Genomic DNA, 21843 nt, shown 5'->3' on the forward strand with positions numbered 1-21843 from the left:
ATTAGTATATTCTTTATATTCTATAATCTATACACTAATTTCTAATACTAAACCCTATATACCCTAATACTTTTTATACTCTATAATCTATACACTAAACTCTATATATATACTTTATAATCTATACTTTATATTGTTTAAGATATCGTGTAGGATATTAGGGTTTAGGCTCTTTAGGGCATTTTTAATTATTTTTAATATAAAAATGTATTAAAGTTTACTGGTTATAGTTTAAAAACAACTAAACGAAACCCCAAAACAGTCAAACGAAGCCCCAAACCATTTTTTTTTCTTTCCAATTGCCCAAAAGCCCCAAACCCCAATCAAAAGAAAACCTTTTATTTTTTTTCTCTCTTTTATTTTTTTTTTCCTTTTTTTTTTTCTTTCCTTCCTTTTCTTTCCTTGTGACTCTCCTTTTCTCCTTTTCTTTCCTTCCACTCCTTTCTTCTCATTTCTTCCGCCTGTGCATCTCTCTCTCTCTTTCTCTCTCACTCTTATTCCTCTATCTCTCTTTCTCTGCATCTCCATCACCAGCCCACCTTCACCCTCACCCTCACCCTCATCTCTTTCTCCCTCATCTCCCCCTGCCGCCAAAACCCACCGAAAACCAATTGCTTCTAGCTCCTCATCTCTTCCTCCCTCTATCTCTTTCTCCCTCATCTCCCCCATGCCACCGCCCTCTTTTTCTCCCTCGATCTCACCCGCCGAAAATTTCGCCGAAATGTCGAGGATTAATTTCACGAAAAATTGACGATTATGCGTTTCGATTTCGAACCCCCCTAAAATTGAAATTTTCGGGGAAATTTCACCGAAAATTTCAGAATTTAAACCCTTGAACATGATAAGGTATGGCTTGCGGTACCCATGCACTCCGCATTATAATTTGATGATCGAAGATGTCTATTTTTTAAGTCTATATACAAGGATTATCCTTGCAAAAAATTAGATAAATCAGAAATTGTTTAATCATTTGATTAAAGGGCCATCATTTCAAGTGTTAATGAAATCCATATATTCGTCTATTTATTCTATCACAAGTAGATGTTTTAATGGTTTCCAATTTACCTAATTTTTTGCAAGGATGATATAGAGACTTAGAAAATAGACAGCTTCGATCATCAAATTACAATGCGAAGTGGGTCCCACAAGTCATACTTCATCATATTTAAGATGAGGTATACCTCAATGGAAAGGGCCGACCTAATATCTTTCTCCTTGTTGGTTTGGGACTCTCCACCTCCTCACTTCTATTTAAAGACCCTCACTCCCTCATAATTGAAGGAAGGAAGGAGACCTTTTCCGCAAGCCCTTAACTAGCCCTAGTCGTGAGCAACCTTGCCTAGCCGAGCCTCTCTTGCTTCTTCCATCCTTGCCACAACCCTCTTTTGTTGTTCTTTATGCTTTTCTCTCTTGTTTTCTTATCTCCAATTGCTTAGTTAATTTAGTTTGTTATTCAACAATGAATTGAGAATTTATATACATTATGCATCTTTGGTTTATGAGTTTATTTATGGTTTAGTTAATTGTTCTTGCATGTTAAGATGAAAGATAAAGTTCTAATCACAGTGACAACAAATTATTGTCATATCTCCGAGTATTTGGTTTGATGTTTGCATGTAATAAAATTCTGTTATCTATTAGAATTGCCATGCTAGATTGTTTACTCTCTTTGATTGGCCACCAAAGGGATGTTTGCATCTAGTTAATGTTATGGAATTAAATAAGCTCACAAGGATGATAATTTCAATGGTAACGAGTGGATAACCTAATAACCTATCCATGATAATAGAATTCATAGTGAGGGATATAGTTTGAAGTCGAGTAATATATGATCTATATGTGTTTGACGTTAATCTCCAAGAACTTAATGACTTTTGCATGGTTAACAGTCCTAGGTAGGCCCAATACGCTCTAGGAAACATGCATAGTTAACTAACTACAGTAAGCCTAATAAGCTCTTAGTTATATCATAGAGGAATAATTTCTAAATTGGGCCCAATAAGTCGTTTAGTAATCGAACTTTATTGCATGTGCATGTTTAAATTGATCACTAGCAGTCATGATAGTTGAATTATACATGATTGGAATGGATTCTGAATTCTTAGGATTGCAAAACAATTGGTGTTTGTGCGTGTGTGTGTTTGTGGTGTTGCGTGTGTTTAAACCCTAAATCAACCCCCTATTCATGTGCGTGTGTTAGTGTGATTCTAATTGCTAAGTTGAGTTGATTTGGTGAAGTTTAATCCATTCATCGTGGGATTGATCTCGTACTTGCATCATTTGCTATATATTAATGCGATTTGTGCACTTGCGAATATACTTAGAATTGAATTAATTAATTCGTTCTAAGAAAACAACAACAGAAAACCCTTGTACAGGTGTTCTGCCACCGCAAGCTCCTCTGTTTTGTTTTTTTGAAATCACATAAATCATTGTATTGTTGTATTTTCAGGTTGTTTAATCTTTCCCTGTAACCTGTTGGTGTCAGCTTGGATTAGAAATGAAAAACCAAAATTATAACCTTGGGTCACCGTATAAACCACAAAATCCGGCCAACCTCAATTGCTAAATCGCTGTTCTGTAGTTACCAACTTTTGGGCAGATTGTGTATACACCAAAATAACTCACCGGAAACTATTTGTGCATTAAACACGGAATCCAATTCATATCCTTATTGAGTAACTTTCAATGAGAACCACTCTACTCAATTATCAATAAAATTAATTTGGGAATTCGATTTCATCTTAGAACGCAATCGACCTTGAAAAGAAGTCCTAAACCCTAGTTTGGTGTAGAAGGGTATTTTGGTCATTTCAAATATTTCCACCGAGTCTCATGTCATCAATTCTCGAACAAGTTAAACTCACTCTTTTGAATTAACCTAATCTATTTGTAATCAGATTGGTTTTAGATTGCCATGATGTTGAAAAGTAAGCCGTAGACCCTCAATTCACTCTAAGGCTAGGGCATTTCGGTCATTTCACCATTCTCCTTTGAAATTCGACCTCCAATAAATTAAATACTCTTTTGTCCCTTTTTTGTTTGTAAGGGCAATTTTTTTGAAGATTTTGACGCATACGTTTGAGCTGGTCGATCTCATGTGGTGGTGGTGTTGACAAAACCAATTAGGATTTCGTTTGGAATCCAGGTGGGTCAACCACTGTCCCTTTTAATTTGCTTAATTTCGTGAGGATGCATATTTACAAAGGAAACGCAAACTTTTGAATATGACCGGATAACCTGAATTGTGTGGCTTGGTTAAATGTTGTTTGCTTAATCGAAATTATTGTTTAGCATATCATTTAATTATGTTAATTGAGTCTTCTAAATTTCTAAAATGAATCATGTTTGTGGATTGGTTTATGTGTACGATTTAGTATCGAAAATGGATATAACCGCATGTTTAACTGACTGACATGACCTGTTTACTGAGCTGAGTAGTAGATGCATGGTTGACCATTTTGGTCGAAAATTGACTTATTAAACAAGTCATGAAATTGAAATGACCATTTTTATTAATTGAACTTCACCATTTGAGAATAATAGATATTAAAATTATTTTAACGTTGACGATGAAAATTAATTTGGATTAAGAACTAGAAACTCCACTTGTTTTTCTATATGTCCCTTTATATACCATTTAGGCTAGGACTTTCATAATAAACTTAACTATTAGTAATTCACACTAGTAATAGAATCAATTTGTTTAGATGATTTCTATTAATTAGTAAATAAAATTAAACTAAGCTAATAACAACTTTTAAGTTATTGGTTCTAAATTAATCAAATTTCTTTTAGAGATCTCACATAGATACGGTTGTCTACGTGTGAACTTAGACCACTAGGCTAAGTGTCATGGTCCGCACTTAGAATTGTGCTTCTACGACATTAATATGAAGTATGGAGGGTCAAATGGCAAGAGAATGACATTCGTTTGGTGAAGAGTGGCCAGGTTGCGCGCATAAAAGGGTAATTTCGTAATTTGGCTGTTTCGGGGTCTTTCGTTTGGAATTTGGGAAATCTAAAAATACCAATAAATCTAAGAGGTCGAAACAAGTCCAATGCAACTGACGGTTCGTCATTTGGAGTTTGGATGAATTATTTATGGCCAATTATGACTCCTCGCGCAAGTTGATGTTTCCTCCTGTTTTGTAAAGAAAGACATAAAATGCTCTTTAGGGGGAGGCATGGTGCCAGGCTCTCCACCCACACCCTTGGAGCGTTAAGCGAGCTACTCAGAAACCTTTGGGGACGTAAAGGGCGGGCATATGACTTCCGGAGGGCGGTCATGTGTCTTCGTGGAACAGAAGGTCCCACGGACAGTACAAGCGAGCCTAATTCTTGTATTGCGTTGGGCGCACGCAGACGAGGCTACAAGGGGAATTCCTTTTTGTCGCGCCGTATGCACATCACGCAAAATATATGTGAACTCCCGGACACTCCATGGTGCATATTGGCCATATATGTAGTAGTCAATGAGGGCATCGGCTTGGGTTCGGCCATGCGCAATATATGATGCTAACATGCACGGGAAGGGGCGACCATGGGCCAACGAGAGAAAGCTAATATGGGACATCGAAGAAGAGTTTCTCACTCGGGTGGCATGCTTGCAAGTTGGCTTGCATGTTCAACTTGAGGAAAGGACTGTGGGCGCGAGCTAGCCCTTAGTGCCATGACATATGAAATGTGGGAACGAAGCATGACCCGACATGAGAGAATGGAATGCCGGCGTCCTAAGAACCTATCGATCGGGCGAGTGTCCTTGCAAGTGTTCACGAGAAAGGTAGTGTTAGTTTTTAGAAGACCAATGGTGCAGACCTTGTATTTTTTGGAGTTCGGGAGATTATCCTATGAATTTTTAAAGAATTCAGAGTATTTTAATTTTTTAAAAATAAATTTGGACTTCCTAAATTTTCTAAAAACTCTCAGAGGGCAAATTGATAATTTGACTCCATAGTAAATTACTATTAGTCAAGACGAGTCCGTAAGAATTTTTTCGTGTATTTTTCTGAGTCCGGAACTATTTTTAATTAATTTTCAAAGTTTGTAAGAATAGGAAAAGGGAAATAAAAAAATGGTTGTACATGTGGCCACTTGTAATTGGTTGGGCTTTGCCACTCAGCATGGTGAGGTGGCAAAAGCTTTCCCACCCAAGTTCTTCTCTATGAAAAGACCAAAAAACCGATGGGGATTTGGATGGAGGTGGTAACTTGCAAACAAAATTTAATTCAGGGGACAACTTGCTTGAATTTTTAATTTAGGTGGTAACATGCAAATCGAGTCAAAGTTCAGGTTGGTATTTTGCTAAAAAGCCTTAAAAAAATTATAATTTTAAAAAATATAGAAAAACTGCTTTATAGAATAACCTCATCTCGGATCTGAGATGATTGCTCACCAGTAGTGATTCCAACAAAAATTTATCTGGGATCTATCTAGTTCTGAACACCGATCTGGAGGCCTTGCCAGCCTCTGCGACTGATTGGAAAGAGGGGGACAGAGGAGACAAGAGAGAGAAATGGAGAGAGGAGAGAGAGAGAGAGAGAGAGAGAGGGAGAGAGAGAGAGAGAGAGAGAGAGAGAGAGAGAGAAAGGGAGGCCCGCCGGCGCCGGACGAGTGGTCAGAGCGGACGAACTGGTGGTCGGAGTCGGGGGTGGGGTGGGGACTCGGTGGCAGGATTTTGAATTTGATTTTTGATTTTTATAATAAGGGTATTTTAATAAATTTAAGCATGTGTAATGAGAAATTTAATAAATTAAAAATAAAAATAGGTGTGAAGTGAGAAAGGATCAAAGGAGTGTACAGTGAGAGAAAAAAAAGATGTGCAAATACAAACACTCTTTTAACTTAAAACCATTAAAGAAGTTTATTTAAAGAGGCTAAAACAGTAAAAAGAAATTTAAATTAAAAAAAATCCATTAACTAAAGTTATTATCCACTAATCAATTAAAATCTCTTTGTTCAATTAGTAAGTTTAACATTTGAGTGGTTAATTATCTTATCACCCCCGTTTTATTTTTTCACTCATATTTTAATGAAAAAGATTATGATAAATTTATTTTTTTTGTAAATTACCTCTAAGGACTTGACTAAAAAAGAAAAAAAAATCTACTCTATCCACCCCTCCCTACTCACCCACCTCCTTACAGCGATCTAAACTCCTTAAATCCCAAAGTATTTTTCTCTTCTTTTTTCATATCATTATTCTTTTGATTATATTATTTTTGGGTGATAGACAATCAAATTGACGAAAGAAAGAATTCACCTAATGAAAATGTAAGCAAAACAATTTTTTTATGAGATGCTTTCATTTTTTTTTTTTTAGTAGGACAACCACGTGAGTTAATTCTTGGGTGAAATCACCATGAATTAATCTCATTGGAGTTGCATCCAGAATTAATCATACGTGGAAAAAGATGTTTCTGGGCGTGTGTGCATTCTAATTGGGCGTGTTTGGTTGGATTTATATTTGGATGCCATTGTAAGCAAAGCTATATAGTGGTAGACTGGGAAAAAAAAGGTTAAAATAGTAGTGGTGGGTAATGCATTGTAATCGTGTATTATGTCATATATAACTGGAGCAATTTTTGAATAAAGAAATTAAGAAAAAAAAATAGGTGGGTAAGATAATAGTTAAGAAGGGTGAGAAGAGTGTTTATTGATCGAGTGAGTGTTTTAGTTATATATCAAAGAGTATTATAGGAATAATGAGAGGTGTAAATAGTTTTTTAATAATTTTTAAAAATTTAATGGGGAGTGTAAAAATAATGTGGGTGAAAACAATTTTAATTGTATTAATCGAAAAATCTCTAGGCGCGCGCAAAAGTACGTGCTAATGGGGTACTTGATAATAAGGTTAGCCAAAAGTATTGGTTCCAATATCGAGTACACGGACTTGACAATTTTAATGGAGAGAGAGATATATCTTATTTTATGAGAAATAATATGATACAATCAACTGAGTTTCAACTCCATTATTTTATTTCATCCAGCTTGTTGTACTGAGGTTGCTATATAAAATGATACCCCTACTTGAATCCATAATGTAAACATATATGATATATGCATGAAATTACTAGAGAAACTTTTGTTTTGTAACTAATATAACGTTTAATTATCATTGTTACTTTGCATATATAGGTAAATGAAAATATGCCCATGCCTTCTCAATTGATCCATTTGGTTGTCATCTTCAATGTCTTCATTCTCCTCACTCATTTAGGTAAGTCATGCAATTTAATTACAGTTTCATTCTAGTATTCATATGTTGCTTAATTTGTTGGTTTCAACAAGAAAAAAATAATAAAAAGATTGCTCATACTTATTTTTAATTTCATTAATCATCATCATCTTCGATATCCATATGTAATCCTTTTGTTATTCTACATCACAAATTATACACCTTGTATGAAAATATAAGATCTTGGACCTCTACGATCATCATCAATTGGTTTTGGGTAAAATATTATGGCTTCTACATCTTTGAGTCATTTATATAGATATATGTACAGGGAGCTTCCATTAAGGGATCCTTATGGTGCCCACTTCAAATTGTATGTCGACAATATGGACCATTTACTTTTTAGATCTTTATCCAAGAATCCTCCCTACAACAAAATAGAGAAATGAAAACCATTTAATTGTTTGATTAAATGGTCTTGTTTAAAGATTTGTCAAAAATATTATGTTCATCTAATTATTTGATTAAAAGCAAATATCTCATTGGTTTCCGTTTTGTGTAATTTTAGCAAAAATATTTTAATAAAGGACTTGGTTTATTGAAATAATATATAGAGTGAGCCCCACGATAATCCTTTGGGAAAAGATTAATTTTGTGCCCTATTAAGATCTATGTGCCTTAATCTAATGTGACAAAATTATTTTAAATACGTTATTTATTTGACATATTAGAATAATACCAATGTTGATAAAAGACTATATTACCCAATTCAAATATAATTCAACTTCATTAATAAAGAGATATGTATTGCTTATCTTATTTATTCTTCAAGTCAATTCAACTCCTCTCTTGTGATTTGAACAGTGAATTTCCGAAGAGCCATTAGACCATGAGCACCAACAATTTTCTTCTTGTTTTCTCTGTTCAATCAAATTTTATATGTACTCATAGTATTACTTGATAATTTAAAATTTATTTAGTGCAATTTATTTAGCCGAAAAACAAGTAGGCCAATGATCTATCGATGGCTTCTTTCTCTTTTGTTGGATCTGCATCAAGATAGTTAAAAGGACATAATACATCAACCAAATAAGACAACTACAAAAACACTTATTGATCAAGAATATTTAAACAATATTCTTTCTCTTTTGTTGGATTTTGCTGATTAAATATTGTTTGCTTTTGCTTGTTGAGTGCAAAGATATTAAAGAAGAAAAAAATATTCATTGATCAAGAATCCATTGTTGAACAGAACTGGAGAGTACGTTATGCTTGCAGAAAGAAATAACTTTGAATTATGGAGAAGATGCAATACAGATATGTTATTAATTAAGTAATAATTCTAACAATTAGATTTTGGTCGGGTAATGTAGTCTTTTAATAATAATTATATTAATATGATGTGGCATATAAATAGCGATGTGGCAAAATAATTTTGTCACGTCAGATTAGTACAAATAGATTTTGTGCTCCATTAAGGTATTCTAGCACTCCCCAAATCTTTTATATATTTTATTTGAGGGGTCCTTAGCTTATACATGCTAGTTTTATTTCAGACCCTTAGATCTTCTAAGATCTAAAGGTTCAAAAACATTTTTAAAGTGTCACAATAGTTGTCCCATGATCCCATCCCTATAAATAGATCATTAGAAATTTGAAAAATCCTAAGTTTAGACACTAAGGTAGGATCCAAGAGAGAGAGAGCTAGATTAAGACCTAGAGGTGTGAGAGAGATCTTGTTAGTTGTAATTCTTTCTCTAAATATATAGTGAATTCTTTCATGGTGACCTCCAATGACGTAAGCACATTACTGAACCACATTAAATATTTGGTGTTGTGCGCGATCTTTGTTTCTTGCATATATTTATTTATCTTTCATTGCAAGGTTATTAATTTGTTTGTTCATCGTGATCCACTCATAATATGTTCTTGAAGGGGTTACTAGTTACACATAGTGATTTAGTACAGCACTATTTTAAAAATTTTCAAAACTTGCATAATTTTTTTATATTCATTATTTAATATGATTTATTTTTTTGTGTAATTAGCAATCGCAATGAGGTGTGAGACTGACGATGTTCAAAGGTGCATTAGTCCATGCAAAAGCAAACTCTGGCACAGTACATGTCAGAATTCGTTTAGATGTCAAGAGAAGTGCAAATACTTGGAGTTCGCACTTTGTGGACAATGCGAGGGTTTTTTTAGACCTAAATGCATATGCTACCACGCATGTTGAATAATGTAAAAAAAATGCAAATTAAATATTATTGCATATAACTACTGTATTAAGATATTGCATATGAGCTCAACATCTCAACTATACCACACATGTTGAATAATGCAAACAATCCAGAAATAATAATTGCATATGACTATTGTATTAAGAAATTTTGCATTTCAGCTCAACATCTCTAGACTCTGTTTCATCTCTCAAATAGAGGCCAGACTTGCATAACTGGGTCGTATACGAATGAGTCTCAATTCTATTAAAAATATATTTTACATGATAATCAACTGAAATTAATACAAAATGTTGCCTATATGAAATTACATATGTTGCCTAAGAGTTTTTGTCTCTTACATATAATAAAAAGCAAAGAAAAGACTATGTATTTATAGAATTATTATCATGCAATGGCGTGTCATATCTTTTTTACAGAGTCATGCACATATACATGACATGTGGCTTTGTATCATCTCGCCATGTGACTTTTTTTTAAATAAATTGTTTTATAAAATTTGGGTCTAATATGAATTTTGATTAAAATGATGACAAAATCCATAACCCAAGAGACTTTGTTCTAGTATTGGGCTATTAGTGCCCAAGGCCCAAACACACCAAGTATTCCATGTGGGCCTCACATCTTGTAGAATGAGCCCAATTGCTAATTCGTTTATGGAAATGTGCATTATTTTGTTTTAATTATATTTAAAACTATGAGAATCTTGAAGTACCCATACACCCAAGAAATTGATATGAACATTCATATGTGAGTGGCCCATATATGTGAGATTCTTGGTATTGGCTCACATTGAATCAAAACTAGAAGTCCATAATCATCATGAAACTTGCGATTATTTGTCAATTGAGTGAAGCTTCATTTTCTTCACCGAGTAATAAAGATTGAATCTTAAACAAAATGTTTTTAAAATCATGGAAGATCTTTGATTACTAGATTGATTTTAGGTTCACATTGAATAGTTTCATATATTCCCACAAACCTTTAAAGAAATGTTTATAAAATAAAAGGGTTTTATTTGCAATAAACTAGTGGGAGCATGATGAGCTATATATTTAGAGCCTATCATTGAATTATAATTGCAAAGGTATAAATGTATATGATTTAGTTATTTTTTACTCTTTGACAGATGAAGTTCCCTCTCATGGGTAACTTGCAAAATATCTCATGCCTCCTTAGAAGTTTCATAGTGTGAAATATGTTTGAACTAATCAAAAGTCATAGCTATGAATAACACATTCAAGCCTTTATTATTATTGGTACTATGAAGTTTCTCAGGATTACTCCATTCTTCAACATGCTTCAGAATATCCTTTCCTTCCTTATCCATGGTGCTTGGAGGAGTCTAGTCATACTCAGTTGTGTGCCAAACACGTCGATCATCAATTGCCGAAAGAAAGGCGCGCTCTCATATTAGCCATATATTGGGGCAGCATAATTGTCGCCATCAAACAATGGCGGATGAGCAATGGAACCACTCCGCACGATCCATTCTCAGTGACCTACCTATGACCTCACTAAGTGAATTTAGTAACCTGCTCTGATACCAATTGAAATTCCCTAGTCGATCACTAAATAAGCTTAATTAAAAAGGGGGTTGAATAGGCTTAATCACACAAATCCAATTTTTTAAAATTACCAAGTTGATTAATTAAACAACGAATTAAAATCAAATCAACTTGAGCAAGCAAACAACAATCAATCACACAAAAAACACCAGAATTTGTTGATCGAACACAAACATCCAACTACTCTTGCCGAAAAAAAGGCTCGGAACTGTAGTGAGAGTATATATCCATTCAATGGTAAGTACCTCATAAGCTAGCCTCCCAACCGGAAAAATCGAGTAGTTCGTCTGTACAAACTCCTTCGGAGGTTTGGGAGATCGAAAATCAAGTTTATCCACATATGTGACCGGCCTTTTACTTTCAGATCATTCATCAACAAATGATAACAAAACCACACAACATAGCTTACAAAAACGATACAATTTTCGAAGGCAACAATCTTTAATATCATATATACACACAAAAAAAGTCTCAATAATCAGGCTGTGAGATCCCTACCTGGTGTCCAAGCTTAATCTTGTGCACTTCTACAACACCAATATCCTTAATTTCATTCATTGGTAAAAGCTATCTTTGAATTTAAATTAGTGGGGTGGACTCCTTTGTCTTTAGTGCTTGTCAATTGTCTTACAATAAACATAAAAATAAAACATAAAAAAACTTTTATATTTTTTCCCAATTAATACACATTCTCACTTACACAGTTACACCTAATTTTGGGGAACGAAAAAAAATTAACAGGTTCAAATGATAACAACTTCAATTAGTGGGGTGGGCTACTTTGTGTTTAGTGCTTGTCAATTGTCCTTGAAAAGAAAAAAAAAAAAGCTTATTCGCGAATTTTCCCCTTGAAACTAACTTTTTTTTCTCACTTTGCCCCCTTAAAGTTAAATCTTCCAACTTTGCCTCCCAAATTTTACAAATGGCTCCTTCCGTCAACTCCATCCATTAGTCCATTAAAAAGCTGACATGACGCCTACGTGGATGGCCATTTTGGTAATATACTAGACTAAATAGGTGAGTGGGACTAACAACTCGCCAAATGGGTGCCACGTCAAAAAGAAGAAAAAAAAACTAACTAATAAGAATTAAAAACAAACTAAAAGAAGAAAAAATAAATAAAAAGGAGGAGCAAACCCCCTACCCCAACCCCACCTCACTGCCCCCATCTCATTTTCTCTTTCTCAATCTCTCTATTTTTTTCTCTATCTCTCTCTCTCTGTCTCTCTCTCCCTCATTCTGTGCGGGAAGCCATTGAAGCCTCCGTTCGATCTGGAATCCATTGAAGCCACCATGAGCATTTATGCAAGAAATCTGAAGCTAGCTAGGTAGAGAGAGAGAGAAAAAAAAAAAAAAAAAAAAAAAGCGGTGGCGGGCGCGGGGAGGGAATGAGTTTGGGTGGCGGAGAAGGTGGAGCGCATATGGTGGAGGCGCGGATGAGGGTTTGGATGGGGAGAGCTTGGTGGGTGATTGAGGTTATGGTTTTAGGGAATTTGCAGAGGAGAGAGAGAGAGAGAGAGAGAGAGAGAGAGAGAGAGAGAGAGAGAGAGAGAGAGAGAGAGAGAGAGAGAGAGAGAGAGAGAGATGGGAGGAGGGTTGCCAGAGGTATTGGGGTTATGGTTGGCCGGTGGGGAGGGTATGAGGTAGGAGGGGAGGATGGTGGCTACATTGGTTGCGGGTGGGGGGGGGATTTTGGGTCTTTTGTTTTTTACATATTTGTTTAGTTTTTTAGTTTTCTGTTTAATTGAATTTTTTGTGATTTTTTTTTGTTTAGTTTACAAATAATTTTTTATTACTTTTTTGTCCGCATGGGATCTTACATAACTAAAAAAGGATCTCACGTGTGCTACGTCAGCTCTTTTAACGGCAAAATGGATTGAGTTGGACAGAAATCGTCTAATGAGAGTCATTTGTAAAGTTTGGGGGGCAAAGTGGGAAGATTTAACTTTAAGGGGACAGTGAGAAAAAAAGTTAATCAAGGGGCAAATTCGCGAATAAGCCAAAAAAAACCTTTCATATTTTTCCCTATTAATACATATTTTCACTTGCACAGCTACACCTAATTTTGGGCCAAACAAAGACATTTAGCCCACTTTTTTTAATTATTAGAAATCTAATGAAAATTAAAGTAAAAATGACTTGTACCCTTAAAATATAAAAAACTTTCCAAACCCAAAATGACTTGTACCCTTAAACCCCTTAGTAGTGCTCCGAGCTCCCCTCGAGAATCACTCGAACACCCCTCAAGCACTAATCGAGGGGGTCGAGTACTTTTCGAGGGAAGCTTGAGTACTACTCGAGGGTCAAAGTTCTAAAAAAATTTTTAAAATGGTTAAAAGTCTTTTAATGGAAACCAAAATGGGTTACTTTTCCAAATTTCTCCTAAAACATCATAACGTCTTCTCTCGCTCTCCCTCACTCATGTCTTTCTCTTCTGCCATATGCTTCTCCTTCTCCTCAAACCATAGTGCCATAACCACTATTATGGCACTAACCACTTCACATAGGTGCTGACGCACTCCCACCACACAAGAGCAGCACAACCTCCACAACCTAAACCGGTAATGTTTCCAAAATTCTCACAAGAATTTGGTGAGAAAACCAAATTTTGAGAAAAAATTGCATTATTAGTCTGGAGTTAGAAGACTTGCGTAACAAGTGTAATCAGTGCCGGCCCTAAAGGGGGCAGGAAGTGCGACCGCCTACAAATTTTTATATTATATATATATTAATATATGTATTTTTAAAAAAATTCTACTATAAAAAAAATAAAATAAAATAAAAAGCTACAGAGAGAGAAGCTGAAACTTTAGTAAAAGATCTTGAAAGTTTTGAGTTCTTACTTGGTATGTATGAGAATTTGGCATGACATTTTGTTTAGTATTAACATAGTTAGCAAAAATTATATATGTGTTCATGCTGCCATAGAACAATTGAAGGAGCTTATTTCTTTTTTAAAAAATTATAGGGAGCATGGATTTAAATATTTCATGATTGCTGCCAAAAGTATTGCATCAAGAATATGGGAGTTGATCCTAATTTTCCTTGTCAAAACGTCAAGTTTATAGGAAAAAATTGTTTGATGAAATTGATAATAATGAGGCAACACAATCAGTTGAAGAAGCTTTTAGAATTAATTATTTTCTTGTTGTTGTTGATATTGCTCTTGCTTCATTAAATAGTAGATTTGAACAGTTTAAAATATATAAAGGTATTTTTAAGTTCTTGTTTAATTCAAAGAAGTTAAATGAATTAGATGACAATTAATGAATTGAAAAAATGTTGTGTTAACTTAGAAGCTGCTCTAAAACATAATAACTTGTCCGATGTTGATTCAAATTGTTTTCTGAATTGAAAGTGTTACAAATTGCCTTATCAAATGAAACAATGTCAGCCATTAAAATTTTAGAGTATGCAAATAATTCAAAATGTTAACCAAATGTATCTATTGCTTATAATGTATTATTGATTGTTCCTGCGACTATGGCATATGCAGAAAGAAGCTGTTCAAAATTAAAAATGCTAAAGCATACTTGCGATCGTCTATGTCACAAGAAAAGTTGAATGGATGGACAATCTTATGTATTGAAAGAGATATGTTGGGAAAACTTGAATTTGAAATTATTATTAATGATTTTGTTTCTAGAAATGTTAGAAGAAGACATTTTCAATGATGTTTTGTTGCTAGAACTATTACCGTGTCAATTGTTTTGCAAAATTTTTTTTTTTTTTTTTGTACAACCTAAAATTAAGAGACCAATTTAGATTTTCGCCCCTAGGCCTTCCAAAAGACAGGACCGGCCCTAAGTGTAATGCAAAAATATGGATAATTGGTGTTTGGCAAGTCCTTCAACGCAATACAAGACCCACCCCCTATTAATTATTGGCATTGCCTGAGCATCTTTCTTTCTTGAGTCGGTGAGTGGTGGTGAGATATGAGTGATAAGATGTTGGCTGCTTGACTTGAAGGAAAATCGTGGTTTGTGCCTGCAGAGGCTCTATGCCTACAATGTCTTGTGGGTCTCCTCATGAGGCTTTGCCGGCAATGTTGGTGTGGTGGCAAATGTGTGGGTGGGTTTATGGAGAGAACTTGACCTCTTTTTGTTTTTCTTTCCTAGGTTCGTGTGTTCTCTTGAGAAATTTGGAAAAATAATATAAATTGAAGTCAAATAAAAACTTGAGATAATTAGGCTAGGGTCCTTTAAAAAAATAATTTTTAGATAGAAATCGGGGGTGTTTTTAAATTTATAAGAAAATTATTTTAATTCATAATAATGTCTTTTAATTTATAATAAAATCCTTTTAATTTATTAAAAAAAATCATTTTAATTCATAATAAAGTCATCATCCGATTTGAAGGGTATTTTTCCTCCTAAGGTGTAGAGTTGGCTTTGTAGAAGCTGCACGTGCCCAAAATCCCGGAGTTAAAACCTAACATAAAGTAGTCAAAGAAGAAAAATAAAAGGACTTGATTAGAAACCCTAATAAGTCTCCCTAAAAACTTTTAACTTCTTTTTTTAATATTTAGAAATTTGACTCTCGAGTAGTGCTCGAACCGCCTTGAGAAGTGCTCTAGCACCGCTTGAGCACTACTCGATAGGGTTCAAGTACTACTTGAAGGAGGTTCGAGCATTTCTCGATGGGAGTTCGAGCACTACTCGATGGTCAAATTTCTAAAAATTTAAAAAAAAAAGAAAAAAAAAAAAAGGTTAAAAGTCTATAATGACAATCAAAATGTATTAGTTTTTCAAATTTCTCGTGTTCCTCTTGAGTAGGGGGAGAGTACAAGATGGAGAGGATGACTAAATACCTTTAGAATTTTAATTGAGGGCAATTAAGACTATTCATATCAAATTTTGGTTAGTTTTTTAAGAAATTTAAGAAGTGGATTAGAAGTCTATAATAAATTATAAAAAAAAGGTTAATTTTCCAAATTTCTCCCCCCAAAAAAGTTAATGGGTCAAAATTTCTTCTTTGTTGTAATAAATTAGGAAGGTTCAGTTTTCTGACTGCCCGAATATCCATCTGAAATTGTGGCAAGAATATTCAACATTACTATTTCGCCATCAGGTACAATCTTGGCAGCTCGCAAGGAAGCATACTTCCTTAGCAGAGACTCCGAAGAGAAGCACTAGTGTTAGCATCAGGAGGAGTGTTGATGCAAATTCTCGTAAGGTAGATGCAACAACTTAGATAAGCTGATCTGGCTGATCAGGTGCTTCGCTGGATGATGAAATGGATGCTGGTTGAGGTCTTCCTGCAGACAAAAACAAGATCAAAGGAGATGGACCGGTGTGGTACCAGCCAAACACACTCCGATGATGAAATCAGTGGTGGTGTTTGATGGTGGGTGAGGAAGAACTTGGGAGAATGGGAAGAACAAGGCAAATGTTCTGGGTTATTCTCAGCAAGTTGGGTAGGCTCTTTTCTGGATGGGAATGCAAGTGTTTTTGCGTGTATATTGGTGGATTGCTAGATGCCTCATTTTGTGCATATGTGGTGTCTTATATAGGAAAAGGAAGACTTAATGAATAAGTTACCTGCATGTGGATGAATGGTTGCCAGAGATCCACGCACCTGGCCAGACCTAGTTGCATGCTCAGCTGCTTACTTCCCCAGCATTTAATGTTGCATTGAATGCTTCATTAAATGCAAGGTTGGAAGGTTCAGGCAAACTGCTCCAGCATTCATGAATGCAGGCCTGATATTCTATCTGTCAGAAGAATGTGTCAGGTGCATTTAAGTGTGGCGGTTCATCCCGGTGTGACCTTCTCGGGAATGGCGGCGGAGAGCCGAGCCGAGCCGATACGAACACATGTTCTTATGCGGAGATACGAAGTCCATGTGTGGTCGGATCGGACATGGGATTCCAGGCCGAGCCGGTCCCATAGATTGGGGGTCTTTCAGAGCCCTAACTGGTCGACGCCAGAACTCGAAAGGAGACCATCTCCTGTGCCGAGCCGAGCCGAACCGGGATGATCGTGGGAAGATGGACACTCGATTCCTTGGAAGATCATCGGTTCGGCTCGGACCGAACATGGAGGGCCCGGCACGGAGACCGGTCCGAGCTGGCAAAGGGAGTGCTGATGTGGAGGTCAAAGTTTGACCACTGAGAGTCAACTCCGAGGTAGGCGTTGACCAGCCACGTGCCGAACCGTGATTGCTTGTTTGGGTTGGTGTGGGTTTTCCCACAAACAGGAGTCCCCCAGCTTCCGATCCGAGCAGACAGTGGTGGATTGGAAGTTGAAGTGTAAGGACAATTCCAAAGATAGCACGTTACTTGATCCGAGCCGATCCCCACAGGCCCATGTTCCCGAAGACCCGAACACATGACGACTTGTGATTGGCCAAAATATCTCAGGGACATGTGAAGGGACGTTTGATTTTCTGCATGGGGGAACGTAAGGGTCACCTCGTTATGGGTATTTTTGAATGCTTGACAGGTGTCAAGATCTGGCATGTGAAGCGCCAGAAATGAAGGGTTGAGATTGGTTTGCATGGGGGTATAAAAGTGGTGGTTTCTCTCTCTCCCCTCACTTTCACCTTCAGACCTTCTCTCTCTTCTGCGAAAACTCTCTCTCTCTCACCGCAAATCTCTTTCTCTCACCATCGTCTTCGAAGTTGTCCGATCTCGAATCCGACCACGTACGGCGGTAGGCGAGGTGGTTCCGAGGGTGTTTGGGGCGGAAACTTTGGGCGGAGGAAAACCAGTAAGTGATTCTCCTCCTTTCTGAGTTTTTTGCATTTCGGGTGTTCTGGGTGTGTGTTCTTGGTGTTCTTGAAAAAGGGCATCTTTTGATCCAAAAAGCAAGAGAGAGAAAAAGAGAAACTGTTAGTGATGTCTGGATCCGACTCGAGTGATCGGCTCGGCTCTGGGGAGGCGTTTGAAGGAGACAGTGAGGCCGAGATGAGCCGAAGCCCACCTGCGGAAGAGGCCGAGCCGAGCCGAAGCCCACCTGCGGGTGAGGCGAGTTGGGACGGCTTGTCCGAAGAATTGGACGAGGCCGGCTCGGCACTGAATCGCAATCCAGGTGGAGAGCGCCGAGCCCGAGGGGACCAAGAAAACCCCGAGATATTGAGTTCCGATTGGGAACAAGGGACGGCCGAAGGAGGCGACGAAGAGCCTCTCGACGTCGAGCCGATCGCCATTATCCCGAGCAGACTCACTTCAGGCTCGGATGAAAGGGATAGGGGTCACGAGGCGTCGACCTCGGCTCAGGGAGTGACGGGGAGTCCGGTCGACCCGGACTTCTATGAGGAACTGGCATGGAAGGCCGATCAGATCCCCAACGAGATGACCGAATACCATCTCAGGGACTTGAGGAATAGGTACTCAGTCCCTGACTCCGTGCTGATGAGGTTGCCGACCGAGGGGGAGAAGCCGAGCCGACCCCCGATAGGATGGGTGACCATGTACCCGGAGATGTTTGAGAATGGGGTTCGGCTTCCCCTGCACACCTTCCTGCAGGACTGGCTCGCGACGATCGGCGCGGCGCCGCACCAGCTGAACCCGAACGTATACAGGATCATCCTGTCCATGCACATCTTGTGGCACAAAGTGCACAAGTGTGTGCCACACAAGGATATCCTGTTCTGCAATTACGCGCTGAGGTCGAAGCAGAGCGAGCTCGGATTCTACAACCTCCAGGCGTACTCCGGGCCACTCTTCGGTGGGAATCCCCCCTCCCAGAAGACATGGAAGAAAAGATACTTCTTTGTCTCTGGGGATTGGGAGTTCGCCGATCCGAACAGAATCACCTCGGCTCGGGTCCCCAGAGCTTTTAGAATTCCAGGTGGGCATTGGGAATTTGGGGCCGGTCCGAGGACAATTTGCATATGTCTTGTGATAATTGTATTTTTCCTAACTCTTTTTGGTTTCGCTTTTGCAGTCAGCTGGGGCAAGTACAAGCTCCGAGGCGAGCTCAAGGACCAGATCGCCGCGATCAGGGACTCACCAGCAGAGTACTTGTCAACCAAGTTTCTGCTCGGGGAAACCCAGATCAGACTGAGCGGGATCTCCTGGTTTGTGCCCAGGTGGAATCCTAGAGCCGAAAGGGGAATGGCGCCCACCGAACTGGAGACTCGCCTTAGGAGGAGGGCGGCTCGGAGTGTCCAGAAGAAAGCAGCGGGGCGGCCCCCTGCCGAGCCGGTCCAGGCTCCTGCCCCAGCGGCCGCTCAGCCTAGATCTCCTGCGCCGAGACCGGTTCGGCAGGCAGAGAAGAGGAAGGCTCCCCAGGCCGAGGCCCCGGTGGAGAAGAGGGCTCGAGCCGAGCCCGGCGGTTCCGGTGCCGGAGCGTCTGGTTCGGCGCCCCTGAAGGCGGTGGAGGTAGACCCCGACCTCGAGCCGTTCGTCACGGGCCTTAAGCGCGTGATGACCGCGAGGGTGCAGGAGGGGCTGTGGGCCGATCATGGCGAGCCGGGCTTCAGCCACCAGGCTCTGATCGCATCCCGCCAGGCCATGTTGGTAAGTCTCTTTTACTTCGGATTTCGTCAATTCGCTCGGCTCGGATTAGTAATGAATTTTTTTTTTTTTTTTTTTTTTTTGCAGCTCGCCATGAGGCAGTTCGAAGCTGCCAAGGCCGCCGTCGATGCCGAGGCGAAACTGGAGAGGTTTCGGGCACGAATCCTGGAGCTAAAAGAGAAGCTGGCCGAGGCCGAACGGACGGTCAATGCCGAGCGTGAACGGTCGGAGGGTCTGCAGTCCAGGCTGGCCAGGAGGGAGGAAGAGGTCGCTCGGCTCGGGAAGGAGCTTGCGTCCTCGGAGCAGAAGGTAGCCGACCTGGGGCAACTTGCTGATCAGCTCCAGCGAGATGTTGAGGAGGCCGAAGGAAGGGCGGCTGAGTCTCGGCGTCGAGCTGGGATTCCAAGCGTCCAGGCACTGGCTGATGCCCATTTTGATGGGTATCAGGAGCTCTTGGAGGCGATCAAATCGAAGAGGCCGGACTGGGATGTCTCATTCCTTGGCGAGTCCGATGACGATGAAGACACCCAGGGAAGTCAACAGGATGAGCTTCCTCCTTCCGATCGCCAAGTCCGCGCCGAAGTCGAGCCGACTCTGGAAGATCCTCCACTGCCTGCACACGAGCCGAACCCGATTCCCCCAGTCCCCGAATCCGATCCTAATGATGAGATGCAGATCGGCGGGGTTGAAGTGGTGCAGCTCGGCGAGGAGACGCCTGAGGAGTCTACCGAGCCGATCCAAGAGGGCCCTGCCGAGCGATCTGCATGATAGCTGATTTTGTTTAACTTTTATGTTGTCTTGTTTTTGTTTTTTGTTCCCGAGCCGAAGTGTGGCTCGGGTTTAATTGTTTTTGGAACAATTTGTATTTGGTTTTATGTTATTTATTTATCAGTATTTTCTTTATATGATACAAGTTGCTGTCAGTTCGGCTCGGAAATTAAGCTAAAAGACAAAACTAATAACACATGGACAAGAAAAAGATAAAAGTGAAAAACATAATAAAAATCAATGGTAATGATAAATTAGATCGGCTCGGCATGCCGATCGCGATGAAAATGAATGGTAATGATAAATTAGAACTTGTCTTCGGATCAGCTTGATAAGCATAACCAAGATAAGTAAAAATTTAAAGACCCTAGTCATCTCGGATGGGCTCGGCATACCCATTGAGATATTTAGGAATGCAGTTGTTTGAGAAAAATATTCAAACCTACTTTCAGATCGGCTCGGCATGCACGATGAAAGTTTTGGTTGGAGTGTATATTTTTCTTTTAGAAATATCCTGTTGAACGTTAGGACTGTAGGAAGTCACTTCGGCTCAGACAGGGATTTTTATAGACCTGATAAGTCTGTACCATGCCGAGCATTGGGCCGAAAGTGGCGCGCTAGCTCGGCACGGGAGTTTATAGACCTGATGAGTCTGTAATATGCCGAGCATCGGGCCGGAAATGGCGCGCCAGCTCGACACATGAGTTTATAGACCTGATGAGTCTGTAATATGCCGAGCATCGGGCCGGAAATGGCGCGCCAGCTCGACACATGAGTTTATAGACCTGATGAGTCTGTAATATGCCGAGCATCGGGCCGGAAATGGCGCGCCCGCTCGACACATGAGTTTATAGACCTGATGAGTCTGTAATGCACCGAGCGTCGGGCCGAAAATGGCACTTCGGCTCGGCACATGGGTTTACTATTTTTTCGAAGAAAACACTTAGATCTTTCCTCTTTGTTGGAAGTGTATAGGAGTAGAGTCCCCAGTGTTTGCTTCGAAAAATAAGAAGAAAAATGAGTAGAAATGTGTTCATCTTTTCATTGATTGGAATGGGTGTTAGGTCGGACAGTCCCCGATCCTAACTACATTTTTACTGGTAATAAGTCTTCAAGTGTTCAGCGTTCCAGCTATGCTTGAGAGGCTTACCAGCCAGAGTGGCCAAGTTGTAAGTACCGGGCTTGACTATTCCCGTGATTCTATATGGTCCGGTCCAGTTCGGATCGAATGAGCTCTCCTTGATGGCAAGGGGATTCTTTTTCATGACGAGATTGCCCAATCCGAAGCTTCTGGGTCTGACCCTTTGATTGTAGTATTTGGCTACCCTCTGTTGGTAAGCGGCTCGGCAGAGGTTGGCATCGGTTCGCCTCTCCTCGATCATGTCTAGGCCGAGCCGAAGTCCGGTGTCATTGGTCTCGGGATTGTACGTGCCGGTCCGGAATGAAGGAGTCCCCATTTCGACCGGGACGACAGCGTCGGCGCGCGGTGGATCTTCCATCGAGGTGGTCGACTCACAGATGAAGTCCGACATGGCCTGACCTTTAATGGCCGTCCTGGGACGGTAGATGATGTCAAACTCGCCGAGCTCGATTGACCACTTGATGAGCCGACCTGAAGTCTCGGGTTTT

General features: G+C 39.3%; 1 protein-coding gene across 1 annotated transcript; it reads left to right on the plus strand.

The window, feature by feature from the left end:
- Positions 1–18777: 18777 nt before the first annotated feature.
- On the plus strand, positions 18778–20214 carry LOC147293039 (uncharacterized). Its single transcript, XM_086230994.1, has 2 exons — positions 18778–19449; positions 19534–20214. The coding sequence occupies exons 1-2, from the start codon at positions 19045–19047 to the stop codon at positions 20212–20214; spliced, it is 1086 nt and encodes a 361-aa protein (XP_086087120.1). The 5' UTR covers positions 18778–19044.
- The last annotated feature ends 1629 nt before the right edge of the window (positions 20215–21843 follow it).

The sequence above is a fragment of the Dryas octopetala genome, chromosome 2, assembly GCF_963921425.1.
Source record: "Dryas octopetala chromosome 2, drDryOcto1.1, whole genome shotgun sequence".
Classification (NCBI taxonomy): domain Eukaryota; kingdom Viridiplantae; phylum Streptophyta; class Magnoliopsida; order Rosales; family Rosaceae; genus Dryas; species Dryas octopetala.